Below are 23,674 nucleotides of genomic sequence, written 5' to 3' on the forward strand. Positions count from 1 at the left end.
GGTGCTCTGAGCATGCGCAGTGCGGGCCGGCGCCTGTGGAGCAGGAGGGGCGGAGCCATATGGCGCTTGCGCGGTGTCAGCCACAACTCAGCGTGCCGGCCGGAGTGCGGGGGCTTGTGGGTATTGCATCCTTTCAACCTGTGCAGCAGCTGGAGCCTGAAAATCAGCTTCACTGCCCCTGGGCTGGGAAAGGGGAACAGGAGGCAACATTCTCCCTCTTAACCCTTTCTAAACTCGTTTTACAGGGTTTTAGAAGTGGAGCATTTACAGACAGGAAGCTCAGACCAAACATCACGTCAAGTTCAGACAAAGTCGTTCGATTCATCACCACCTGAATATCATTAGCCTTTGCACATGGAAGGAGAAATCAGCGATCACAGCGATGACAAACCGCACACTTATTCGGTGTGTGGACGCGGATTCAGCCAATCGCCTGACCTGGCGAGACACGTGCACCATCACACCAGGGAGAAACCGGGTAAAGGTGGGGACAGCGGGAATGGATTCAGTTCCCCACCTGCATTGGAAGTTCCACAGCGCAGTCGCACCAGGGACAGTCCGTTCACCTGCTCCGTGTGTGGAAAGGGATTTGTTTGTTCATCCCACCTGCAAACACACCAGCGAGTTCACACTGGGAAGAGGCCATTCACCTGCTCCGTGTGTGGGAAGGGATTCACTGATTCTTGCACCCTGCAGACACACCAGCTTGTTCACACTGACGAGAGACCGTTTCAGTGCTCTGACTGTGGGAAGAGTTTTAAAAGCCCCCAGGATCTGAAGCGACACCAGCTTGTTCACACTAGGGAGAGGCCGTTTAACTGTTCTGAGTGTGCGAAGTGCTTTAAAAGCTCTGGGGCTCTGAAGGAACACCAGCGAGCTCAGACTGGGGAGAGACCGTTTACATGCTCTGGCTGTGGAAAGAGCTTTAAAATCCCCCAGGATCTGAAGCGACACCAGCTTGTTCACACTGGTGAATGACCGTTTAGCTGTTCTGTCTGTGATAAGAGCTTTAAAGGCTCTGGGCATCTGAAGGCACACCAGCGAGTTCACACTGGGGAGAGGCCATTCACCTGCTCGATGTGTGGAAAGGGATTCACTGAGTCATCCACGCTGCTGAGACATCAGCTTATTCACACTGGGGAGAGGCCGTTCACCTGCTCTGTGTGTGAAACATAGAAACATAGAAGATAGGAGCAGGAGTAGGCCATTCGGCCCCTCGAGCCTGCTCCACCATTCAATGAGATCATGGCTGATCATCCAAATTCAGTACCCGGTCCCTGCCTTCTCCCCATATCCCTTGATCCCTTTAGCCTTAAGAAATATATCCAACTCCTTCTTGAATATATTTAATCAATTGGTCTCCACTGCCTTCTGTGGTAGAGAATTCCACAGGTTCACCACTCTCTGGGTGAAGAAATTCCTCCTCATCTCTGTCCTAAATGGCTTAGCCCTTATCCTTAGACTGTGAAACCTGGTTCTGGACTCCCCAGCCATCAGGAACATCCTTCCTGCATCTAGTCTGTCTAGTCCTGTTAGAATTTTATAAGTTTCAATGAGATTCCCTCTCATTCTTCTAAACTCCAGCGAGTATAAGTGTGGGGAGGGATTCACTGATTCATCCACCATGCTGAGACACCAGCAAGTTCACACTGACGAGAGACCCTATAAATGTTCTGACTGTGGGAAGAGCGTTAAAATCCCCCAGGAGCTCAAGCGACACCAGCGAGTTCACACTGGGGAGAGGCCGTCCACCTGCTCCATGTGTGGGAAAGGGTTCACTCAGTCATCCCACCTGCTGAGACACCGGCGAGTTCACACTGGAGAGAGACCGTTCACCTGTTCCAAGTGTGGGAAAGGATTCACTCAGTCATCCACCCTGCTGAGACACCAGCGCGTTCACACTGATGAGAGACCCTTGAAATGTTCTGACTGTGGGAAGAGCTTTAAAAGCTCTAAGAACCTTAAGAGGCACCAGCGTCTTCAAACTGATCATAGAATCTAACAGCACAGAAGGAGGTGATTCGGCCCATCGTGTCTGCTGGCTTTTTCTAAGAACTGTCCAATTTAGTCCCAAACCCCAGCTTTATCCCCAGAACTCTGCAAACTAGTCCTCTTCAAGTACATGTCCAATTACCATTTGAAAGTTCCTGTGGAACCTGATTCCAGCATCCTTTCAGAGGTGCGTTCCAGATCTTAACAACCCTCTGTGTGAAAACAGTTCTCCTCATTTCCCTCTAGTTCTTTTAGCAACTATTTTAAATCTGTGACCTTTGGTTACCGACCCACTTGCCAGAGTGAACAGTTTCTCCCTACTTGCTCGATCAAAACCCCTCATCATTTTGAACACCTCTATTAGGTCTCCTCTTAACCTTCTCTGCTCGAAGGGGAACAATCCCAACTTCTCCAATCTCTTCACATAACTGAAGTCCCTCATCCCTGGTACCATCCTGGTCAACCTCCTCTGTACCCTCTCCAAGGCCTTGACATCCTTCCTAAAGTGTGGTGCCCAGAACTGTACACAAGACTCCAGCTGAGGCCAAAACCCTGCAGCTGTACAAAACCCTGGTTAGACCACACCTGGAGTACTGTGAGCAGTCCTGGGCACCACACCTTAGGAAGGATATATTGGCCTAGGAGGGAGTGCAGCGTAGGTTTACCAGAATGATACCCGGACTTCAAGGGTTAAGTTACGAGGAGAGATTACACAAATTAGGGTTGTATTCCCTGGAATTTAGAAGGTTAAGGTGTGATCTGATCGAAGTTTTCAGGATATTAAGGGGAACAGATAGGGTAGATAGAGAGAAACTATTTCTGCTGGTTGGGGATTCTAGGGCTGGGATAATAGTCTAAAAATTAGAGCCAGACCTTTCAGGAGTGAAATTAGGAAACACTTCTACACACAAAGGGTGGTAGAAGTTTGGAACTCTCTTCCGCAAATGGCAATTGATGCGAGATCAATTGTTAATTTTAAATCTGAGATTGATAGGTTTTTGTTACCCAAAGGTATTAAGGGATATGGGCCAAAGGCGGGTGTATGGAGTTAGATTGCAGATCAGCCATGATCTCATTGAATGGCAGAACAGGCTCGAGGGGCTGAATGGCCTCCTCCTGTCCTATGTTCCTAACTAGTGATTTGTAAAGGTTTAGTATAACTCCCTTGTTTTTGTATTCAATGGCCCTATTTACAAAGCCAAGTATCCCAGACGCTTTCTGAACCACCTCACCAACTTGCCGTGGCACTTTCAAAGATTTGTGAATTTGGACCCCCAGGTCCCTCTGCTCTTGCACCCCCTCAAAATAGTCCCATTTAGATTATATGGCCTCTCCCTGTTGTTTCTCCCAAAGTGCATCACTTCACACTTATCCTCATTTAATTTCATCTGCCTTGTGTCTGCTCATTTCACAGTCTGTCTCTGTCCTTCTGGAGTCTGCTACTACTATGCTCACTATTTAAGGCACATGGGATTGGGGCAAGGTATTAACTTGGATAGAGAGCTGGTTGGCGGACAGAAAGCAAAGAGTTGGAATAAACGGGTCGTTTTCCGAGTGGCAGTGACTAGTGGGGTACCGCAAGGATCGGTCCTAGGACCCCAGCTGTTCACAATATATATTAATGATCTGGACGAGGGAATTGGATGTAATATCTCCAAATTTGCAGATGACACAAAGCTGGGTGGGCGTGTATGCTGTGAGGAGGATGTCGTGAAACTCCAGGATGATTTGGACAGGTTGGGTGATTGGGCAGAAACATGGCAAATGTGGATAATGTGAGGTTATCCACTTTGGTGGCAAAAGCAGGAAGGCAGATTATTATTTGAATGGCAATAGATTGGGAGAAGGGGAAGTGCAAAGAGACCTGGGTGTTATTGTGCACCAGTCGCTGAAGGTAAGCATGCAGGTGCAGCAGGCGGTTAAGAAGGCAAATGGTATGTTGGCCTTCGTAGCGAGAGGGTTCGAGTACAGGAACAAGGATGTCTTGCTACAGTTGTACAGGGCCTTGGTGAGACCGCACCTTGAGTATTGTGTGCAGTTTTGGTCGCCTTATCTGAGGAAGGATGTTCTTGCCATGGAGGGATTGCAGCGAAGATTCACCAGGCTGATACCTGGGATGGCAGGAATGACGTATGAGGAGAGATTGTGTCGATTGGGCTTATACTCACTGGAGTTTAGAAGGTTGAGAGGGGATCTCATCGAAACCTATAAAATTCTGTCAGGTCTGGACAGACTAGATGCAGGAAGAATGTTTCTGATGGCCGGGGAGTCCAGAACCAGGGCTCATAGTCTAAGGATAAAGGGTAAGCCATTTAGGACTGAAATGAGGAGGAATTTCTTCACCCAGAGAGTGGTGAACCTGTGGAATTCTCTGCCACAGAGGGCGGTGGAGGCCAGTTCATTAAATATATTCAAGATAGAGTTGGATATATTTCTTGAGGCTAAAGGGATCAAGGGATATTGGGAGAAGGCAGGGACCGGGTACTGAATTTGAATGATCAGCCATGATCTCATTGAATGGCGGAGCGGGCTCGAGGGGCCAAATGTCCTACTCCTGCTCCCATCTTCTATGTTTCTATGTTTACTAACCCGGACACATACCCTGCTCGGGCCATTTCCAATACTCCCCGTTTCTTATGTCTTTGTAAGATAGATTTCCCTGTGGACCCTCTAATTGTTTTACCCACAGTGAGTCCCATAATTGTTTTATATGATTGTTACACATTGCGGGCATCTCAAAAGTACTCCTATTAATGGCGAGCTCACTAACTCTGTGTTAGACTAAAATACACCTCACCCTGTGTTACACTGAGATACACCTCACCCTGTGTTACACTGAGATACACCTCACCCTGTGTTACACTGAGATACACCTCACCCTGTGTTACACTGAGATACACCTCACCCTGTGTTACACTGAGATACACATCACCCTGTGTTACACTGAGATACACCTCACCCTGTGTTACACTGAGATACACCTCACTCTGTTATACTGAGATACACCTCACCCTGTGTTACACTGAGATACACCTCACCCTGTGTTACACTGAGATACTCCTCACCCTGTGTTACACTGAGATACACCTCACTCTGTGTTACACTGAGATACACCTCACTCTGTGTTACACTGAGATACACCTCACCCTGTGTTACACTGAGATACACCTCACCCTGTGTTACACTAAGATACACCTCACCCTGTGTTACACTGAGATACACCCCACCCTGTGTTACACTGAGATACACCTCACTCTGTGTTACACTGAGATACACCTCACCCTGTGTTACACTGAGATACACCTCACCCTGTGTTACACTGAGATACACCCCACCCTGTGTTACACTGAGATACACCTCACTCTGTGTTACACTGAGATACACCTCACTCTGTGTTACACTGAGATACACCTCACCCTGTGTTACACTGAGATACACCTCACCCTGTGTTACACTGAGATACACCTCACTCTGTGTTTGTCTTGTTATTAAACCCCCTCCTGCTCCTTTTTCCAGTGACGGGCACGTTAGCGGGTTGTGGATGGTGGCGGGATGGTTGTTGTACTAACCCCACGTTAGTGGGGTTGTGGATGGTGGCGGGATGGTTGTTGTACTAACCCCACGTTAGTGGGGTTGTGGATGGTGGCGGGATGGTTGTTGTACTAACCCCACGTTAGTGGGTTGTGGATGGTGGCGGGATGGTTGTTGTACTAACCCCACGTTAGCGGGTTGTGGTAATTTTATGTTTGTCACTTTTCCTTTGTAACCTTATCTCCTCTGTTCTTCCCCTGATTTCCATCTGTAATATTTGTCCTTGCCTGGGTCTCTCTTTGTGTTCCGCATTAAAACATCCTATCATTCCCCTGTGTTTTTTACCTATATTGGGCCAATTCAGTGTATTCGAACTCTGCCCCAGATATGGGATCCTGATATAATTTGGTTTAATCTCAACCGCTTTGTCGAATCCGAACCCTAGATCTACAAATTTTCCTTTTCCTAATTGAAACTTTGGGGTTATTTGAACATTGTCTTTAGTACATAGACACTCTATTTTAATCCCTTTGCCCTCTCTGGCCCGGATAAACAAAGTCCCATTAGCCGTATTCTCGTGTTCACAATAATCACAGTACACAGTCATATCGCATCCGTCTCCTGGAGCCGCTCCCCATTCTAACGACGGCGTATCGTTGGTTGGCATCTTGATTCCATTCTGGATGATGATAACGTTTGAAGTCTGGTCGATACCAATAAGCATCAGAAGTCCCACTACAGACTCAGGGCGTATACTTAACCATAAACTCCCGAGTTGCTCGCGCCTCCCACTAGACTCAGCGCTTATACTTAGCCGTAGAATCCCGATGAGAGCGCGAATGATGCTCCACGTCATCTTTCTACGAGTTTATCGTTCCTGTAAAGATAGACAAAGGGGCCAGTCGTCACCAGCCGATTAGAATTATTCTATTCTTATTTGTTCTATCAGTTCGAGATGTTGTACATCTTGTTCATTTTTTGGTCTGTGGCTCTGTTTCCAGATATACTTGAAGATGCAAATCACGGTGTATAATATTAACATCACGCACAGCCCTATCACTGATATATGTAGAAACTCCCCTTCCCATTCTTTATACCTTCGAGCATACTCCTCACTCTCCTCAAAAGGCACCATCTCTGGCTTACTCATTGTCTTTGTTATATATCTTTAACTGAGTCCAGTGCTTCCACCTTCCTTTACCCGTTCCGGACTCCTCGATACAAGCGCATGTGTCACTGTTCATTAATACTTTGTATGGTCCTGACCATCTGGGTGCTAGCCCTGGTTTGGCTGGTATTATTTTTGCCATCACCTTGCTACCTATTGCTGGGACCTCCTTCTGGTCGTCCCGTGTATCCTGTTCTAGATCCCGTATAATCTGTTGGTCTTTGGCCTCATGTCTGAGAGCGTGTAATTGCGTACACAATTGTTTAATGAATCTCCTAGCTCTATCCTTCAGGGGCCCGACATCCTCACCCCCGGTAGTGACTCCTTCCGGCAGTGTCATTGCTCGTCCGGTCATTAGTTCGAAAGGTGTCGGCCCCGTGGTTCTATTCGGAGTCGCTCTAAGTCTCATCAGTATACTCGGGAGTAACTCTGCCCATCCCTTCCCCGTGTCTTCTATTGCTTTAGCTCAGGATAATTTCAAAGTCCGGTTCATCCTTTCCACCATCCCTGAACTCTGAGGGTGGTGTGGTATGTGGAACCTTTGTCTGATACCTAATAATGTGCTTGTTTCCTTTATAACCTTCCCTGTAAAGTGCGTTCCCTGGTCTGAATCAATCTGCAGTGGGACCCCCCATCGTGGTACGACCTCCTCTGCCATTATTCGTGCTACTGTTGTTGCCGTACAATCTCTAGTGGCGAATGCTTCAACCCATCTAGTAAATTGATCTATTATTACCAAACAGTACATTCTTCCCTTTGATTTCGGTAGAGGTCCAGTAAAGTCTATCTGCAACTTCTCCCATGGGCCTCTTGGTCTCGGCTGATGTCCCCACTTTACCTTGACAGGTTTCCCTATGTTATATTGCGCACATATGGGGCAGTGTCTACAGAATCTGTCCACAGCTTGTTTCATTCCGGGCCACCACCAGCATCACTGGAGGTTGTTTAACATATTGGATATACCTGTGTGTTGTCTACCATGGTACAATCCCATTAATTCTTGTTGTATACAGTTTGGTGTACATATTTGCTGCTCTTTCCTCCATATTCCCCCCGCCCTTTCTCTTGCACCCCTTCATTCCCATAGCTGCTTCTCCTCCTGGGAGACTTCCTTATGTAATTTGGATATGTCTATATCCTCTGGTAATGCAGTTATAGCGGCTATGTCCATCTGCGTTTCTGGTTCTGTTTCGATCTTGTTTATCGTTGCAATCTGTTGCTCTACCACTTTTCTGGCTGCACAATCCGCGGCTCTATTTCCCTTTTCTGTGGGGAATTCCCTCGCTGATGGGCTTTTACCTTTATTACCGCTGTTTCAGTGGGTAACCCTGAGGCAGCTACCAATTTCTTTACTAAGTCCTCATGCTGTATGGGTTTGCACCCCGAGGCGATGTACCCCCTTCTACTCCAGGCTGCCATATAATCATGTACTATGCCAAAAGCATAGTGGCTCTCGGTATAGATCTTCACCCGTTTTCCTTCTGCCAATTTTAATGCCTCTGTCAATGCCGTTAACTCGGCAACTTGTGCTGAACTACCCCCGGGTAATCTTCCTTCCCTCTGGACGGTGCCGTCTCCCGTCACCACGGCCCAACCTGTGCTGAACTACCCCCGGGTAATCTTCCTTCCCTCTGGACGGTGCCGTCTCCCGTCACCACAACCCAACCTGTGCTGAACTACCCCCGGGTAATCTTCCTTCCCTCTGGACGGTGCCGTCTCCCATCACCACAGCCCAACCTGTGCTGAACTACCCCCGGGTAATCTTCCTTCCCTCTGGACAGTGCCGTCTCCCATCACCACAGCCCAACCTGTGCTGAACTACCCCCGGGTAATCTTCCTTCCCTCTGGACGGTGCCGTCTCCCATCACCACAGCCCAACCTGTGCTGAACTACCCCCGGGTAATCTTCCTTCCCTCTGGACAGTGCCGTCTCCCGTCACCACAACCCAACCTGTGCTGAACTACCCCCGGTAATCTTCCTTCCCTCTGGAAGGTGCCGTCTCCCGTCACCACAGCCCAACCTGAGCTGAACTACCCCCGGGTAATCTTCCTTCCCTCTGGAAGGTGCCGTCTCCCATCACCACAGCCCAACCTGTGCTGAACTACCCCCGGGTAATCTTCCTTCCCTCTGGACGGTGCCGTCTCCCGTCACCACAGCCCAACCTGAGCTGAACTACCCCCGGGTAATCTTCCTTCCCTCTGGACGGTGCCGTCTCCCGTCACCACAACCCAAGCTGTGCTGAACTACCCCCGGGTAATCTTCCTTCCCTCTGGACGGTGCCGTCTCCCGTCACCACAGCCCAACCTGTGCTGAACTACCCCCGGGTAATCTTCCTTCCCTCTGGACGGTGCCGTCTCCCATCACCACAGCCCAACCTGTGCTGAACTACCCCCGGGTAATCTTCCTTCCCTCTGGACGGTGCCGTCTCCCGTCACCACAACCCAACCTGTGCTGAACTATCCCCGGGTAATCTTCCTTCCCTCTGGACGGTGCCGTCTCCCATCACCACAGCCCAACCTGTGCTGAACTATCCCCGGGTAATCTTCCTTCACTCTGGACGGTGCCGTCTCCCATCACCACAACCCAACCTGTGCTGAACTACCCCCGGGTAATCTTCCTTCCCTCTGGACGGTGCCGTCTCCCGTCACCACAGCCCAACCTGTGCTGAACTACCCCCCGGGTAATCTTCCTTCCCTCTGGACGGTGCCGTCTCCCGTCACCACGGCCCAACCTGTGCTGAACTACCCCCGGGTAATCTTCCTTCCCTCTGGACAGTGCCGTCTCCCGTCACCACGGCCCAACCTGTGCTGAACTAACCCCGGGTAATCTTCCTTCCCTCTGGACGGTGCCGTCTCCCGTCAGCACAACCCAACCTGTGCTGAACTACCCCCGGGTAATCTTCCTTCCCTCTGGACGGTGCCGTCTCCCGTCACCACGGCCCAACCTGTGCTGAACTACCCCCGGGTAATCTTCCTCCCCTCTGGACGGTGCCGTCTCCCGTCACCACAGCCCAACCTGTGCTGAACTATCCCCGGGTAATCTTCCTTCCCTCTGGACGGTGCCGTCTCCCATCACCACAACCCAACCTGTGCTGAACTACCCCCGGGTAATCTTCCTTCCCTCTGGACGGTGCCGTCTCCCATCACCACGGCCCAACCTGTGCTGAACTACCCCCGGGTAATCTTCCTTCCCTCTGGACGGTGCCGTCTCCCGTCACCACAGCCCAACCTGTGCTGAACTACCCCCGGGTAATCTTCCTTCCCTCTGGACGGTGCCGTCTCCCGTCACCACGGCCCAACCTGTGCTGAACTACCCCCGGGTAATCTTCCTTCCCTCTGGACGGTGCCGTCTCCTGTCACCACAGCCCAACCTGTGCTGAACTACCCCCGGGTAATCTTCCTTCCCTCTGGACGGTGCCGTCTCCCGTCACCACAGCCCAACCTGTGCTGAACTCCCCCCGGGTAATCTTCCTTCCCTCTGGACGGTGCCGTCTCCCATCACCACAGCCCAACCTGTGCTGAACTACCCCCGGGTAATCTTCCTTCCCTCTGGACGGTGCCGTCTCCCGTCACCACAGCCCAACCTGTGCTGAACTACCCCCGGGTAATCTTCCTTCCCTCTGGACGGTGCCGTCTCCCGTCACCACAGCCCAACCTGTGCTGAACTACCCCCGGGTAATCTTCCTTCCCTCTGGACGGTGCCGTCTCCCGTCACCACGGCCCAACCTGTGCTGAACTACCCCCGGGTAATCTTCCTTCCCTCTGGACGGTGCCGTCTCCTGTCACCACAGCCCAACCTGTGCTGAACTATCCCCGGGTAATCTTCCTTCCCTCTGGACGGTGCCGTCTCCCGTCACCACAGCCCAACCTGTGCTGAACTACCCCCGGGTAATCTTCCTTCCCTCTGGACGGTGCCGTCTCCCGTCACCACAGCCCAACCTGTGCTGAACTACCCCCGGGTAATCTTCCTTCCCTCTGGACGGTGCCGTCTCCCGTCACCACAACCCAACCTGTGCTGAACTACCCCCGGGTAATCTTCCTTCCCTCTGGACGGTGCCGTCTCCCGTCACCACAACCCAACCTGTGCTGAACTACCCCCGGGTAATCTTCCTTCCCTCTGGACGGTGCCGTCCCCCGTCACCACAACCCAACCTGTGCTGAACTACCCCCGGGTAATCTTCCTTCCCTCTGGACGGTGCCGTCTCCCGTCACCACAGCCCAACCTGTGCTGAACTACCCCCGGGTAATCTTCCTTCCCTCTGGACGGTGCCGTCTCCCATCACCACGGCCCAAACTGTGCTGAACTACCCCCGGGTAATCTTCCTTCCCTCTGGACGGTGCCGTCTCCCGTCACCACAGCCCAACCTGTGCTGAACTACCCCCTGGTAATCTTCCTTCCCTCTGGACGGTGCCGTCTCCCGTCACCACAGCCCAACCTGAGCTGAACTACCCCCGGGTAATCTTCCTTCCCTCTGGACGGTGCCGTCTCCCATCACCACAACCCAACCTGTGCTGAACTACCCCCGGGTAATCTTCCTTCCCTCTGGACGGTGCCGTCTCCCATCACCACAGCCCAACCTGTGCTGAACTATCCCCGGGTAATCTTCCTTCCCTCTGGACGGTGCCGTCTCCCGTCACCACAGCCCAACTTGTGCTGAACTACCCCCGGGTAATCTTCCTTCCCTCTGGACGGTGCCGTCTCCCATCACCACAACCCAACCTGTGCTGAACTACCCCCGGGTAATCTTCCTTCCCTCTGGACGGTGCCGTCTCCCGTCACCACGGCCCAACCTGTGCTGAACTACCCCCGGGTAATCTTCCTTCCCTCTGGACGGTGCCGTCTCCCGTCACCACAGCCCAACCTGTGCTGAACTACCCCCGGGTAATCTTCCTTCCCTCTGGACGGTGCCGTCTCCCGTCACCACGGCCCAACCTGTGCTGAACTACCCCCGGGTAATCTTCCTTCCCTCTGGACGGTGCCGTCTCCCGTCACCACGGCTCAACCTGTGCTGAACTACCCCCGGGTAATCTTCCTTCCCTCTGGACGGTGCCGTCTCCCGTCACCACAGCCCAACCTGTGCTGAACTACCCCCGGGTAATCTTCCTTCCCTCTGGACGGTGCCGTCTCCCGTCACCACGGCCCAACCTGTGCTGAACTACCCCCGGGTAATCTTCCTTCCCTCTGGACGGTGCCGTCTCCCGTCACCACAGCCCAACCTGTGCTGAACTACCCCCGGGTAATCTTCCTTCCCTCTGGACGGTGCCGTCTCCCATCACCACGGCCCAACCTGTGCTGAACTACCCCCGGGTAATCTTCATTCCCTCTGGACAGTGCTGTCTCCCATCACCACAGCCCAACCTGTACTGAACTACCCCCGGGTAATCTTCCTTCCCTCTGGACGGTGCCGTCTCCCGTCACCACAGCCCAACCTGTGCTGAACTACCCCCGGGTAATCTTCCTTCCCTCTGGACGGTGCCGTCTCCCGTCACCACAGCCCAACCTGTGCTGAACTACCCCCGGGTAATCTTCCTTCCCTCTGGACGGTGCCGTCTCCCGTCACCACAGCCCAACCTGTGCTGAACTACCCCCGGGTAATCTTCCTTCCCTCTGGACGGTGCCGTCTCCCGTCACCACAACCCAACCTGTGCTGAACTATCCCCGGGTAATCTTCCTTCCCTCTGGACGGTGCCGTCTCCCGTCACCACGGCCCAACCTGTGCTGAACTACCCCCGGGTAATCTTCCTTCCCTCTGGACGGTGCCGTCTCCCGTCACCACAACCCAACCTGTGCTGAACTACCCCCGGGTAATCTTCCTTCCCTCTGGACGGTGCCGTCTCCCGTCACCACGGCCCAACCTGTGCTGAACTACCCCCGGGTAATCTTCCTTCCCTCTGGACGGTGCCGTCTCCCGTCACCACGGCCCAACCTGAGCTGAACTACCCCCGGGTAATCTTCCTTCCCTCTGGACAGTGCCGTCTCCCATCACCACAACCCAACCTGTGCTGAACTACCCCCGGGTAATCTTCCTTCCCTCTGGACGGTGCCGTCTCCCGTCACCACAGCCCAACCTGTGCTGAACTATCCCCGGGTAATCTTCCTTCCCTCTGGACGGTGCCGTCTCCCGTCACCACAGCCCAACCTGTGCTGAACTACCCCCGGGTAATCTTCCTTCCCTCTGGACGGTGCCGTCTCCCGTCACCACAGCCCAATCTGTGCTGAACTATCCCCGGGTAATCTTCCTTCCCTCTGGACGGTGCCGTCTCCCGTCACCACAGCCCAACCTGTGCTGAACTACCCCCGGGTAATCTTCCTTCCCTCTGGACGGTGCCGTCTCCCGTCACCACAGCCCAATCTGTGCTGAACTATCCCCGGGTAATCTTCCTTCCCTCTGGACGGTGCCGTCTCCCGTCACCACAGCCCAACCTGTGCTGAACTACCCCCGGGTAATCTTCCTTCCCTCTGGACGGTGCTGTCTCCCGTCACCACAGCCCAACCTGTGCTGAACTACCCCCGGGTAATCTTCCTTCCCTCTGGACGGTGCCGTCTCCCGTCACCACAGCCCAACCTGTGCTGAACTACCCCCAGGTAATCTTCCTTCCCTCTGGACGGTGCCGTCTCCCATCACCACGGCCCAAACTGTGCTGAACTACCCCCGGGTAATCTTCCTTCCCTCTGGACGGTGCCGTCTCCCGTCACCACAGCCCAACCTGTGCTGAACTACCCCCGGGTAATCTTCCTTCCCTCTGGACAGTGCCGTCTCCCGTCACCACGGCCCAACCTGTGCTGAACTACCCCCGGGTAATCTTCCTTCCCTCTGGACGGTGCCGTCTCCCGTCACCACAGCCCAACCTGTGCTGAACTACCCCCGGGTAATCTTCCTTCCCTCTGGACGGTGCCGTCTCCCATCACCACAACCCAACCTGTGCTGAACTACCCCCGGGTAATCTTCCTTCCCTCTGGACGGTGCCGTCTCCCGTCACCACAGCCCAACCTGTGCTGAACTACCCCCGGGTAATCTTCCTTCCCTCTGGACGGTGCCGTCTCCCGTCACCACAGCCCAACCTGTGCTGAACTACCCCCGGGTAATCTTCCTTCCCTCTGGACGGTGCCGTCTCCTGTCACCACAACCCAACCTGTGCTGAACTACCCCCGGGTAATCTTCCTTCCCTCTGGACGGTGCCATCTCCCGTCACCACAACCCAACCTGTGCTGAACTACCCCCGGGTAATCTTCCTTCCCTCTGGACGGTGCCGTCTCCCATCACCACAGCCCAACCTGAGCTGAACTACCCCCGGGTAATCTTCCTTCCCTCTGGACAGTGCCATCTCCCGTCACCACAACCCAACCTGTGCTGAACTACCCCCGGGTAATCTTCCTTCCCTCTGGACGGTGCCGTCTCCCATCACCACAGCCCAACCTGAGCTGAACTACCCCCGGGTAATCTTCCTTCCCTCTGGACGGTGCCGTCTCCCGTCACCACAGCCCAACCTGTGCTGAACTACCCCCGGGTAATCTTCCTTCCCTCTGGACGGTGCCGTCTCCCGTCACCACGGCCCAACCTGTGCTGAACTATCCCCGGGTAATCTTCCTTCCCTCTGGACGGTGCCGTCTCCCATCACCACAGCCCAACCTGTACTGAACTACCCCCGGGTAATCTTCCTTCCCTCTGGACGGTGCCGTCTCCCGTCACCACAGCCCAACCTGTGCTGAACTACCCCCGGGTAATCTTCCTTCCCTCTGGACGGTGCCGTCTCCCATCACCACAGCCCAACCTGTGCTGAACTACCCCCGGGTAATCTTCCTTCCCTCTGGACGGTGCCGTCTCCCGTCACCACAGCCCAACCTGTGCTGAACTACCCCCGGGTAATCTTCCTTCCCTCTGGACGGTGCCGTCTCCCGTCACCACAACCCAACCTGTGCTGAACTACCCCCGGGTAATCTTCCTTCCCTCTGGACGGTGCCGTCTCCCATCACCACAGCCCAACCTGTGCTGAACTATCCCCGGGTAATCTTCCTTCCCTCTGGACGGTGCCGTCTCCCGTCACCACGGCCCAACCTGTGCTGAACTACCCCCGGGTAATCTTCCTTCCCTCTGGACGGTGCCGTCTCCCGTCACCACGGCCCAACCTGAGCTGAACTACCCCCGGGTAATCTTCCTTCCCTCTGGACAGTGCCGTCTCCCATCACCACAACCCAACCTGTGCTGAACTACCCCCGGGTAATCTTCCTTCCCTCTGGACGGTGCCGTCTCCCGTCACCACAGCCCAACCTGTGCTGAACTATCCCCGGGTAATCTTCCTTCCCTCTGGACGGTGCCGTCTCCCGTCACCACAGCCCAACCTGTGCTGAACTACCCCCGGGTAATCTTCCTTCCCTCTGGACGGTGCCGTCTCCCGTCACCACAGCCCAATCTGTGCTGAACTATCCCCGGGTAATCTTCCTTCCCTCTGGACGGTGCCGTCTCCCGTCACCACAGCCCAACCTGTGCTGAACTACCCCCGGGTAATCTTCCTTCCCTCTGGACGGTGCCGTCTCCCGTCACCACAGCCCAATCTGTGCTGAACTATCCCCGGGTAATCTTCCTTCCCTCTGGACGGTGCCGTCTCCCGTCACCACAGCCCAACCTGTGCTGAACTACCCCCGGGTAATCTTCCTTCCCTCTGGACGGTGCTGTCTCCCGTCACCACAGCCCAACCTGTGCTGAACTACCCCCGGGTAATCTTCCTTCCCTCTGGACGGTGCCGTCTCCCGTCACCACAGCCCAACCTGTGCTGAACTACCCCCAGGTAATCTTCCTTCCCTCTGGACGGTGCCGTCTCCCATCACCACGGCCCAAACTGTGCTGAACTACCCCCGGGTAATCTTCCTTCCCTCTGGACGGTGCCGTCTCCCGTCACCACAGCCCAACCTGTGCTGAACTACCCCCGGGTAATCTTCCTTCCCTCTGGACAGTGCCGTCTCCCGTCACCACGGCCCAACCTGTGCTGAACTACCCCCGGGTAATCTTCCTTCCCTCTGGACGGTGCCGTCTCCCGTCACCACAGCCCAACCTGTGCTGAACTACCCCCGGGTAATCTTCCTTCCCTCTGGACGGTGCCGTCTCCCATCACCACAACCCAACCTGTGCTGAACTACCCCCGGGTAATCTTCCTTCCCTCTGGACGGTGCCGTCTCCCGTCACCACAGCCCAACCTGTGCTGAACTACCCCCGGGTAATCTTCCTTCCCTCTGGACGGTGCCGTCTCCCGTCACCACAGCCCAACCTGTGCTGAACTACCCCCGGGTAATCTTCCTTCCCTCTGGACGGTGCCGTCTCCTGTCACCACAACCCAACCTGTGCTGAACTACCCCCGGGTAATCTTCCTTCCCTCTGGACGGTGCCATCTCCCGTCACCACAACCCAACCTGTGCTGAACTACCCCCGGGTAATCTTCCTTCCCTCTGGACGGTGCCGTCTCCCATCACCACAGCCCAACCTGAGCTGAACTACCCCCGGGTAATCTTCCTTCCCTCTGGACAGTGCCATCTCCCGTCACCACAACCCAACCTGTGCTGAACTACCCCCGGGTAATCTTCCTTCCCTCTGGACGGTGCCGTCTCCCATCACCACAGCCCAACCTGAGCTGAACTACCCCCGGGTAATCTTCCTTCCCTCTGGACGGTGCCGTCTCCCGTCACCACAGCCCAACCTGTGCTGAACTACCCCCGGGTAATCTTCCTTCCCTCTGGACGGTGCCGTCTCCCGTCACCACGGCCCAACCTGTGCTGAACTATCCCCGGGTAATCTTCCTTCCCTCTGGACGGTGCCGTCTCCCATCACCACAGCCCAACCTGTACTGAACTACCCCCGGGTAATCTTCCTTCCCTCTGGACGGTGCCGTCTCCCGTCACCACAGCCCAACCTGTGCTGAACTACCCCCGGGTAATCTTCCTTCCCTCTGGACGGTGCCGTCTCCCATCACCACAGCCCAACCTGTGCTGAACTACCCCCGGGTAATCTTCCTTCCCTCTGGACGGTGCCGTCTCCCGTCACCACAGCCCAACCTGTGCTGAACTACCCCCGGGTAATCTTCCTTCCCTCTGGACGGTGCCGTCTCCCGTCACCACAACCCAACCTGTGCTGAACTACCCCCGGGTAATCTTCCTTCCCTCTGGACGGTGCCGTCTCCCATCACCACAGCCCAACCTGTGCTGAACTATCCCCGGGTAATCTTCCTTCCCTCTGGACGGTGCCGTCTCCCGTCACCACGGCCCAACCTGTGCTGAACTACCCCCGGGTAATCTTCCTTCCCTCTGGACGGTGCCTTCTCCCGTTACCACGGCCCAACCTGTGCTGAACTACCCCCGGGTAATCTTCCTTCCCTCTGGACGGTGCCGTCTCCCATCACCACAGCCCAACCTGTGCTGAACTACCCCCGGGTAATCTTCCTTCCCTCTGGACGGTGCCGTCTCCCGTCACCACAGCCCAACCTGTGCTGAACTACCCCCGGGTAATCTTCCTTCCCTCTGGACGGTGCCGTCCCCCGTCACCACGGCCCAACCTGAGCTGAACTACCCCCGGGTAATCTTCCTTCCCTCTGGACGGTGCCGTCTCCCGTCACCACGGCCCAACCTGTGCTGAACTACCCCCGGGTAATCTTCCTTCCCTCTGGACGGTGCCGTCTCCCGTCACCACGGCCCAACCAGAGCTGAACTACCCCCGGGTAATCTTCCTTCACTCTGGACGGTGCCGTCTCCCGTCACCACAGCCCAACCTGTGCTGAACTACCCCCGGGTAATCTTCCTTCCCTCTGGACGGTGCCGTCTCCCGTCACCACAGCCCAACCTGAGCTGAACTAACCCCCGGTAATCTTCCTTCCCTCTGGACGGTGCCGTCTCCCATCACCACAACCCAACCTGAGCTGAACTACCCCCGGGTAATCTTCCTTCCCTCTGGACGGTGCCGTCTCCCGTCACCACAGCCCAACCTGTGCTGAACTACCCCCGGGTAATCTTCATTCCCTCTGGACAGTGCCGTCTCCCGTCACCACAACCCAACCTGTGCTGAACTACCCCCGGGTAATCTTCCTTCCCTCTGGACGGTGCCGTCTCCCATCACCACAGCCCAACCTGTGCTGAACTACCCCCGGGTAATCTTCCTTCCCTCTGGACGGTGCCGTCTCCCATCACCACGGCCCAACCAGAGCTGAACTACCCCCGGGTAATCTTCCTTCACTCTGGACGGTGCCGTCTCCCGTCACCACAGCCCAACCTGTGCTGAACTACCCCCGGGTAATCTTCCTTCCCTCTGGACGGTGCCGTCTCCCGTCACCACAGCCCAACCTGAGCTGAACTAACCCCCGGTAATCTTCCTTCCCTCTGGACGGTGCCGTCTCCCATCACCACAACCCAACCTGAGCTGAACTACCCCCGGGTAATCTTCCTTCCCTCTGGACGGTGCCGTCTCCCGTCACCACAGCCCAACCTGTGCTGAACTACCCCCGGGTAATCTTCCTTCCCTCTGGACGGTGCCGTCTCCCGTCACCACAGCCCAACCTGTGCTGAACTACCCCCGGGTAATCTTCCTTCACTCTGGACGGTGCCGTCTCCCATCACCACAACCCAACCTGTGCTGAACTACCCCCGGGTAATCTTCCTTCCCTCTGGACGGTGCCGTCTCCCATCACCACGGCCCAACCTGAGCTGAACTATCCCCGGGTAATCTTCCTTCCCTCTGGACGGTGCCGTCTCCCGTCACCACAGCCCAACCTGTGCTGAACTATCCCCGGGTAATCTTCCTTCCCTCTGGACGGTGCCGTCTCCCATCACCACGGCCCAACCTGAGCTGAACTATCCCCGGGTAATCTTCCTTCCCTCTGGACGGTGCCGTCTCCCGTCACCACAGCCCAACCTGTGCTGAACTACCCCCGGGTAATCTTCCTTCCCTCTGGACGGTGCCGTTTCCCGTCACCACGGCCCAACCTGTGCTGAACTCCCCCCGGGTAATCTTCCTTCCCTCTGGACGGTGCCGTCTCCCATCACCACGGCCCAACCTGTGCTGAACTACCCCCGGGTAATCTTCCTTCCCTCTGGACGGTGCCGTCTCCCGTCACCACGGCCCAACCTGTGCTGAACTACCCCCGGGTAATCTTCCTTCCCTCTGGACGGTGCCGTTTCCCGTCACCACGGCCCAACCTGTGCTGAACTACCCCCGGGTAATCTTCCTTCCCTCTGGACGGTGCCGTCTCCCATCACCACGGCCCAACCTGTGCTGAACTACCCCCGGGTAATCTTCCTTCCCTCTGGACGGCGCCGTCTCCCATCACCACAGCCCAACCTGTACTGAACTACCCCCGGGTAATCTTCCTTCCCTCTGGACGGTGCCGTCTCCCGTCACCACAGCCCAACCTGTGCTGAACTACCCCCGGGTAATCTTCCTTCCCTATGGACGGTGCCGTCTCCCATCACCACAACCCAACCTGTGCTGAACTACCCCCGGGTAATCTTCCTTCCCTCTGGACGGTGCCGTCTCCCATCACCACAACCCAACCTGTGCTGAACTACCCCCGGGTAATCTTCCTTCCCTCTGGACGGTGCCGTCTCCCGTCACCACAGCCCAACCTGTGCTGAACTACCCCCGGGTAATCTTCCTTCCCTCTGGACGGTGCCGTCTCCCGTCACCACAGCCCAACCTGTGCTGAACTACCCCCGGGTAATCTTCCTTCCCTCTGGACGGTGCCATCTCCCATCACCACAACCCAACCTGTGCTGAACTACCCCCGGGTAATCTTCCTTCCCTCTGGACGGTGCCGTCTCCGGTCACCACAGCCCAACCTGTGCTGAACTACCCCCGGGTAATCTTCCTTCCCTCTGGACGGTGCCGTCTCCCGTCACCACAGCCCAACCTGTGCTGAACTACCCCCGGGTAATCTTCCTTCCCTCTGGACGGTGCCGTCTCCCATCACCACAGCCCAACCTGTGCTGAACTAACCCCGGGTAATCTTCCTTCCCTCTGGACGGTGCCGTCTCCCATCACCACAGCCCAACCTGTGCTGAACTGTCCCCGGGTAATCTTCCTTCCCTCTGGGCGGTGCCGTCTCCCATCACCACAGCCCAACCTGTGCTGAACTACCCCCGGGTAATCTTCCTTCCCTCTGGACAGTGCCGTCTCCCGTCACCACAGCCCAACCTGTGCTGAACTACCCCCGGGTAATCTTCCTTCCCTCTGGACGGTGCCGTCTCCCGTCACCACGGCCCAACCTGTGCTGAACTACCCCCGGGTAATCTTCCACCCCTCTGGACGGTGCCGTCTCCCGTCACCACAGCCCAACCTGTGCTGAACTACCCCCGGGTAATCTTCCTTCCCTCTGGACGGTGCCGTCTCCCATCACCACAGCCCAACCTGTGCTGAACTACCCCCGGGTAATCTTCCTTCCCTCTGGACAGTGCCGTCTCCCGTCACCACAGCCCAACCTGTGCTGAACTACCCCCGGGTAATCTTCCTTCCCTCTGGACGGTGCCGTCTCCCGTCACCACGGCCCAACCTGTGCTGAACTACCCCCGGGTAATCTTCCTTCCCTCTGGACGGTGCCGTCTCCCATCACCACGGCCCAACCTGTGCTGAACTACCCCCGGGTAATCTTCCTTCCCTCTGGACGGTGCCGTCTCCCGTCACCACAACCCAACCTGTGCTGAACTACCCCCGAGTAATCTTCCTTCCCTCTGGACGGTGCCGTCTCCCATCACCACAGCCCAACCTGTGCTGAACTACCCCCGGGTAATCTTCCTTCCCTCTGGACGGTGCCGTCTCCCATCACCACAGCCCAACCTGTGCTGAACTACCCCCGGGTAATCTTCCTTCCCTCTGGACGGTGCCGTCTCCCGTCACCACAGCCCAACCTGTGCTGAACTACCCCCGGGTAATCTTCCTTCCCTCTGGATGGTGCCGTCTCCCATCACCACGGCCCAAACTGTGCTGAACTACCCCCGGGTAATCTTCCTTCCCTCTGGACGGTGCCGTCTCCCGTCACCACAGCCCAACCTGTGCTGAACTACCCCCGGGTAATCTTCCTTCCCTCTGGACGGTGCCGTCTCCCATCACCACAGCCCAACCTGTGCTGAACTACCCCCGGGTAATCTTCCTTCCCTCTGGACGGTGCCGTCTCCCGTCACCACGGCCCAACCTGTGCTGAACTACCCCCGGGTAATCTTCCTTCCCTCTGGGCGGTGCCGTCTCCCATCACCACAGCCCAACCTGTGCTGAACTACCCCCGGTAATCTTCCTTCCCTCTGGGCGGTGCCGTCTCCCATCACCACAGCCCAACCTGTGCTGAACTACCCCCGGGTAATCTTCCTTCCCTCTGGACGGTGCCGTCTCCCGTCACCACAGCCCAACCTGAGCTGAACTACCCCCGGGTAATCTTCCTTCCCTCTGGACGGTGCCGTCTCCCGTCACCACAGCCCAACCTGTGCTGAACTACCCCCGGGTAATCTTCCTTCCCTCTGGACGGTGCCGTCTCCAGTCACCACGGCCCAACTTGTGCTGAACTACCCCCGGGTAATCTTCCTTCCTTCTGGACGGTGCCGTCTCCCATCACCACGGCCCAACCTGTTCGTGGTGTTCCGTTAACATATTTACGGGACCCGTCCACATATAGCTCTAGGTCTGCCTCTGTCAAAGGTAATTCCCTGATCCTGTCTACATACTCTAATTCCTCTTCACTGGTGCAACAGTGTTCCTCTCCTTCCATTCCCATCATAGATGCGGGGTTCTGGCTCATGTCTCTAACTATCTGTATAGATTTATCTTTGGGTAACAGGAGAGCCTCCCAAGCAGCCTTCCGGCCGTTTGAGACGGTTTTTAATCGTCCGGTGTTTAACAATTCCACTAAGGTGTGTTGTGTATGTAACACTATCTCCCCCGTCATTACTACAGATTCACTCACTTTGACTGCCCACCGTGCACAATCAATTGCAGCGAGGCATCTTGGCATACCGGCCACTATTGGGGATCTCCGTGTCGAATAGTAGGCTACGGGTCTCATGTAATCCCCATGCTTTTGTGCTACTACTGCACTATAATGCCCCCCGTGACCCGTGATTGTGACAAAAGATATGATATGGCCTCCCCATATCGGGTAACCCTAAGGCTGGTGTGGCAGTCAGTGCTTGTTTTAATTTAGTGAAGGCTTCCGCCTGTAACTCTGTCCATTCAATGGGTTCCTCTGCAGCTTTTCCCCCTTTGGTCAATTCATACAAAGGTGCAGCTAGTTGTGAGAATCCTTCAATAAAATTTCTGCTATAATTAAATAGTCCCAGGACTTGTCGCACTCCCCTCATAGTTACAGGTTTGGGCCTATCGTTTATGGCCCATTCCGATCCTCTGGCATGGCTCTCTTGCCCATGCTGATATTATAGCCCAGATAGGTTACCTCTGATTTCCCTACTTGAGCTTTGGTGGGGTTTACTTTAAATCCTGCATCCCGGAGTGCTTTCAGAATTTTGGACAATGCTTTAACATGCCCCTGAGTGTTCTTGGAGGCTGTCAGTAAATCATCGACATACTGCAACACAGTACTGCCATCCTCCTCTAATTCTACTTCCTCCAGGGCCTTGGCCATGTGTCGGTGGAATATAGCTGGGCTATTATGGAACTCTTGGGGGACCCTCGTCCAAGTATATTGTTTCCCATCTAGTGTGAAGGCAAATTTCTCTTGTGATTCGTTGTCCAATGGTATGGACCAGAATCCGTTTGCAATATCTAGGACTGTATAAAGATTTTGTGTTCTGGTTTTAGCCCATTAAAAATTGTAGCAGGGCTTGTCACTATCGGGTATTCCTTTGGGGTCACATTATTTAGTGCCGTATAATCTATTGTCAGTCGATATGATGCATCTGGTTTCCTTACTGGTCATTCCGGGGAATTAGTTTCAGATATAGTTTCTCGTAAGATTCCCTGTTTGGTTAATTCCAACACTGTGTCCCGTACTGCTGCTTTGTCTTCCTCCTTTAAAGGATATTGTTTATGTGGGCGATGCATTGGTCCCGGTATTTTTACCGGGGGGGTTTGAACTAATCCACAGTCTTGTTTATGTGTTGCCCACACCCCAATATACTCTCTGCATGGGATCACCCATAGTCCCTTCTTATCCCATTCTGGGTCTATAATCTTAATTGCTCCTACCCGATCTGTTTTGTTTCCCGGGGCCGTTTGTTTGTTTGACTTATGATCCGCTGGCCAGATCACTTTATTTGCTTTAGGGTCGATTAAAGCTCCTACTTCCCGCAGTAAGTCTATCCCTAGGATTGTTCCTTCAGTATTCTCGCATACCCACAAATGTGTAGGTATTATTATACATCCAATTTCTAATAAAATAATTTTGCTCTTATAAGCCTTAAGTCTTCTTCCCCCTATTCCTGCCACATTAATTGAAAGTTTAGTTCGGGGCAAGGGCAAATCTGTCAGTGAGATTGAAGCTCCGGTGTCTATCAACATTTTGCACTGCCGGCCCCCTACCAATGTGTTAACAAACATCCTTGGATCCTCCTCACCATTCTCCCCGAGGGCCGCTATCCCCCTAGCAATGTGTTAACAAACATCCTTGGATCCCCCTCACCATTCTCCCCAAGGGCCGCTACCTTTCATTTAATATTCAACTTCTTCATCATGTCCCTGATTTGCCTCGTAGTGCACACATCGCCTTCTTCCCCGTCCTCTGAATCAGACCCATATCACCTCTCACCCCGGGTATTTGTCCAGTTACTATATTCCCTAAGCTCCCTTTCTTCCCTATCCCTTCGTCGCTGTCTCTCCCTATCTCTATCTCTGTCTCTATCCCTTTCCTCCTGTTCCTCCTTTTCTTCCCTCATCCATCTTTTAAAAACCTCCTTCCCCCATTTCCTCCGGGCTGTCCTCTTTGGGGACCCCCCCTTTGGTTTGGCCCCTGACCTTCCCTTCCTCCCCCTTTCTTCCAACAGTCTGATTTCTTATGTCCTGGCTTGTTA

At 54.8% G+C, this 23,674-nt stretch overlaps 1 protein-coding gene across 1 annotated transcript in view; it reads left to right on the forward strand.

Moving 5' to 3' along the window:
- The first annotated feature begins 354 nt into the window (after window positions 1-354).
- Window positions 355-23,674, forward strand: part of LOC147119053 (uncharacterized) — an 81,748-nt gene continuing 58,428 nt past the window's right edge. Inside the window, exons 1-4 of the mRNA XM_085984021.1 lie at window positions 355-624; window positions 706-922; window positions 1,605-1,976; window positions 5,670-5,672. Coding sequence (XP_085840147.1) covers window positions 355-624; window positions 706-922; window positions 1,605-1,976; window positions 5,670-5,672 — 862 coding nt within the window. The remainder of the gene's footprint in view (window positions 625-705; window positions 923-1,604; window positions 1,977-5,669; window positions 5,673-23,674) is intronic.

The sequence above is a fragment of the Somniosus microcephalus genome, chromosome 4, assembly GCF_052327205.1.
Source record: "Somniosus microcephalus isolate GS21.2 chromosome 4, FLI_Smic_1.0, whole genome shotgun sequence".
Classification (NCBI taxonomy): Eukaryota; Metazoa; Chordata; class Chondrichthyes; order Squaliformes; family Somniosidae; genus Somniosus; species Somniosus microcephalus.